General features: G+C 35.0%; 1 protein-coding gene across 1 annotated transcript; it reads right to left on the reverse strand.

Annotated features, from left to right (window-relative positions):
• Positions 1–2834: 2834 nt before the first annotated feature.
• On the reverse strand, positions 2835–4087 carry LOC141613766 (uncharacterized). The gene is made up of 2 exons (XM_074432508.1): positions 3159–4087; positions 2835–2964 (listed from the first exon to the last, which is right to left on the reverse strand). The coding sequence occupies exons 1-2, from the start codon at positions 4085–4087 to the stop codon at positions 2835–2837; spliced, it is 1059 nt and encodes a 352-aa protein (XP_074288609.1).
• Between the last annotated feature and the right edge of the window lie 444 nt (positions 4088–4531).

Genomic DNA, 4531 nt, shown 5'->3' on the forward strand with positions numbered 1-4531 from the left:
AAACATCAGATTTACACTTGTAAAATGTTAAAATTATATAAATTCAAAATTTCCGTTACAAAAAATCAAATTTACACTCTTAAAATTTTACATTTACACTCGTAAAACATCACATTTACACTTGTAAAATGTTAAAATTATATAAATTATCCGTCACAAAAAAATCAAATTTACACTCTTAAAATGTTACATTTACACTCGTAAAACATCACATTTACACTTGTAAAATGTTAAAATTATATAAATTCAAAATTTCCGTCACAAAAAATCAAATTTACACTCTTAAAATATTACATTTACACTCGTAAAACATCACATTTACACTTGTAAAATGTTAAAACTATATAAATTCAAAATTTCCGTCACAAAAAATCAAATTTACACTCTGAAAATGTTACATTTACACTTGTAAAACATCACATTTACACTTGTAAAATTATATAAATTCAAAATTTCCGTCACAAAAAATCAAATTTACACTCTTAAAATGTTACATTTACACTCGTAAAACATCACATTTACACTTGTAAAATGTTAAAACTATATAAATTCAAACTTTCCGCCACAAAAAATCAAATTTACACTCTTAAAATGTTACATGTACACTCGTAAAACATCACATTTACACTTGTAAAATGTTAAAATTATATAAATTCAAATTTTCCGTCACAAAAAATCAAATTTACACTCTTAAAATGTTACATTTACACTCGTAAAACATCACATTTACACTTGTAAAACTCATACAACATTACATTTACACTTCTGAAATCTGAAACTCAAAACTGATTAATTAGGGGCTATAGAGAGAAAGAACAATTAATTAGTGTATAGAAATTTGATTTGTAGTAATTTTTTTTGGTAATTTTCAATCTCAACCACCCATCTCAATCCAACCATCCATATTTTTTACCTTTTCTTTTTAATAGCCTTTAATCAAATTCATCTCAACTATCCATTGAGTCCATCCAATGGCCCTTAGAGGGACTTATGGACTCAATGGCACATGTTGGACTCATATATATATATATATATATATATATATACATATATATATATATACATATATACATATATATATATATATATATATATATATATACATATATATATATATATATATATATATATATATATATATATACATATATACATATATATATATATATATACATATATATACATTAAATATACATATATAAATATCAGGGACTTGATCAACCCGTATCAAATACATTTGATCATTATTTGGGTTCCATCCTATAGGTGTGACCTTAAGGGATCAACTGATCACCACCGTCAAACGACAGTAACGTCAAACTCTAGTCAGCCAATCGTTACCGATAAATGCTGATCAGTTGACTATATAATGTATCATCCCTTATGTATTCTTATCATGAGATTTAAATACGTGATCACACTATTGTTGAGGACACATACTCCAACACCACTCCCTCACATTGATGCAATGGTAGATGCTACAGCTGGGCACGGGCTACTGACATTCATGGATGTCTCAAGCGGATTCAACCAAATCAAAATTAATCCATGATGTGACCGTTATTTGAGCGTATTTAGTCCCCGAATTAGCCTTGTTCCCATGCTTTTTAGTGCATATTTAGGTCATTTATTATCTTTAGTCCTTTGTTTTGCATATTCTTTGAGGTTTTGTTCCCTTGGTAGGAAAGGAGTGCAAACCTTGCATTTTCATGGCAAAATGGAGCTAAATTGATTGAATTCAATGACCAAGCATCAAAGAGAAGACAAGACTAGAAGGCCTTTGTACATATTATAGTAGATGGGCAATGATGAGGAAAGATCCTTGCATCTCCAAGATCCCCGAGGATTGTTGGAAGAAGGAGCAAGAAAAGAAGAAAAGAAGAAAACTGACCCAGAATCCGAGCGGCTTGACCCTCGGGACGCTTGTCCAAGACGGCCAGAATCCGAGCGTCCGGCCAAGGAATCCGCTCGTCCAGCAGCCATGCAATCCGCTCGTCTCGTTGCCTTGGACGCTCGGATTGTGTTACAACAACTTTCGTTTCCTTCTTGTTCTATGAAGGATGCGCATATTTCGGAAAGACCGGCAAAAAGGAGACCGGCATCTCTTTTGAGAGGAGCGATTCATCAAGGACTTAATCGTCATTTAAGCCCTTAGTAAACCCTAATTTGTGTACCTAATCCCCACTATAAATACCCCATTAGTCTAATTAGATAATCATGTTCTTCTTATCAATCTTTAGTGTAGTTTATATCATTCTAATCTTTTCTTAATCTTGTAATCAACTTCTAATCAAGTCTTAATACAAATCTCATTTCCTTAATTTCTCTTTTGTTCATCTTTTATTTTGGGTAATTGAAGATTATTTGGGTTATTATTGGGAGATTGCCAACCTTCCAATCAATCATCAAGTACTTCTATTATTCTTTGCTTTATTTTGGAATCATTAGTAGGTATAATCCTCTTAATCCCTTTTTAATTATTGTTAATCATCTTCATTTATTCATCATGTTTTGCTTTGTTGTTAACATGTCAAACTTGATAATGAGTGAGCAGTTTCCTTAACTAGGGTTAATGGGTAATTAGGGGAAACCAACATGGGGGATGATTCATGCTTAAATTAATATGTTTTCATAGTTTATTTGCTTGCTTGTTGTGATCTCAACTTATGCACATGTTATGTTTGATGAAATGCGAGCCTATGAATCCTTGCATTTTTTTTTTTTTTTTTTTTTGGTGAACTGTGAAAATATATTAATAATAATCAAAATTGTTCCTTACAAAACACCATCACCAATCAAAAAAATACAGTTGCATTAGCACCCAACTAACAAGACTAGTCATAGCTTGGCTCCCACGGAAACTTCTGAATTTTGAGCGCCCAAGCCCTGTCCCTGCATCTAGCTTGAATGTCATATTTCACCTTCTGAATTATCCATCTAGGACACGGTACCTTAGCTTCAATCCTGCAAACATTCCTAGCATTCCAAATATAGTACCATAGTGCTACAATGGCAGCACAAACAATCTGTTTCTTCATCAAAGAGGAGCATCTCCATTGCAACCACCACTCTATCACTCTGTGTCCTGGGTACGGTGATACCAAGCCAATCGAGATAACATCACCCAAAGACTTTGTTTGCTAAATGCACACTCATACAATAAATGTCTATGATCTTCCAACTGGTCCTGGCAGAATTCACACAGTCCATCATTGAAAACACCAAACTTAAGGAGTCTATCCTTAGTGAGCAACCTTTCTTGAACTATCAGCCACCCAATGAAAGCATGCTTAGGAATGATAGTCTTGCTCCAGATCAACGGGTACCAAAGAACAGGCTGCTGCTGACCCATCAACCATTTATACCCACTAGCCACATTATACTCACCCTGAGTGCAAGTCCAAATCCCATTAGAGAAACCCAGCTTCACTTGGTCCTTAACCTGACAGATTTTACGCCATGTCCAACTAGTATTGGCTGTAGGACAATAGTCAAACCAACCTCTACCTTTCATATAAATATGATCTACCCACCTGATCCAGAGGTGGTCAGATTTCGTAGCTAACCAACCAGTATACTTGGCTATCATGGCAGTGTTCCAATGTCTAGAGTTCACAATGCCCAGCCCCCCCTCCTTCTTTTCTCTGCAAATCTTTTCCCAAGCAACAGTGGGGGTTCTAAGGTATTGTTCAGATCCAGACCACAAATAATTCCTACAAACCCCCTCAATTCGATCTATGACAGTGACTGGAACAATAAAAATCCGAGTCCAATAGGTATGCAATTGTGTTAAAACAGCCTGAATGAGTACCAATCTACCTGCATAACTCAGTTTTTTGGCTCCCCATCCTCTGATTCTAGCAACCACCTTCTCCACAAGTCTGGTACAGTCACCTATACCCATTCTTTTGCAAGAAATTGGGATGCCAAGGTACCTGAATGGCAAAACCCCAGGTTTGAATCCAGAAATATTCAGAATATGCTCAATCTCACCATGTTGCATACCATTAAAGTATATGTCAGATTTCTCCTTATTCATGTCCAACCCAGAAGCACTTAAGGTCGGATCCTTGCATTTTTTACCCATCACTTATCTTTTCAATGAGACTTGTAAGACATAAACCAACTCGAGTCTCATTAGACCATGCATATAGTTGAGTAGGGAGGATTAAGTCGACTTGTAGGTGTTGTACAATCTAATCGATTCGGCTCCGGGACCCAAACCTTCCTAGGATTGTAAGATATAAACCAACTCGATCCATCACAACAATAATTGCTTGCTTATAATTTGAGAATATGTTTGTATGATCAATTCCCATGAATCCCCTATGAACCCATGACACCCTAGTGCCTTTTATCAATTGCTTACATCCCTTTTTAATCATCTTGCTTGTTTACTTTTATTGCTATTTAGTTTAGTGATCTTCTACTTCAAACCCCAAATTGTGACACCCCTAGACACCGCTACTTGCAATCAAAAATCCTACATCAATACCCGTCCCTTGGGATCCGACCTTTACTTACCTCTTTA

This window comes from Silene latifolia, chromosome 11 (assembly GCF_048544455.1).
Source record: "Silene latifolia isolate original U9 population chromosome 11, ASM4854445v1, whole genome shotgun sequence".
Lineage (NCBI taxonomy): Eukaryota > Viridiplantae > Streptophyta > Magnoliopsida > Caryophyllales > Caryophyllaceae > Silene > Silene latifolia.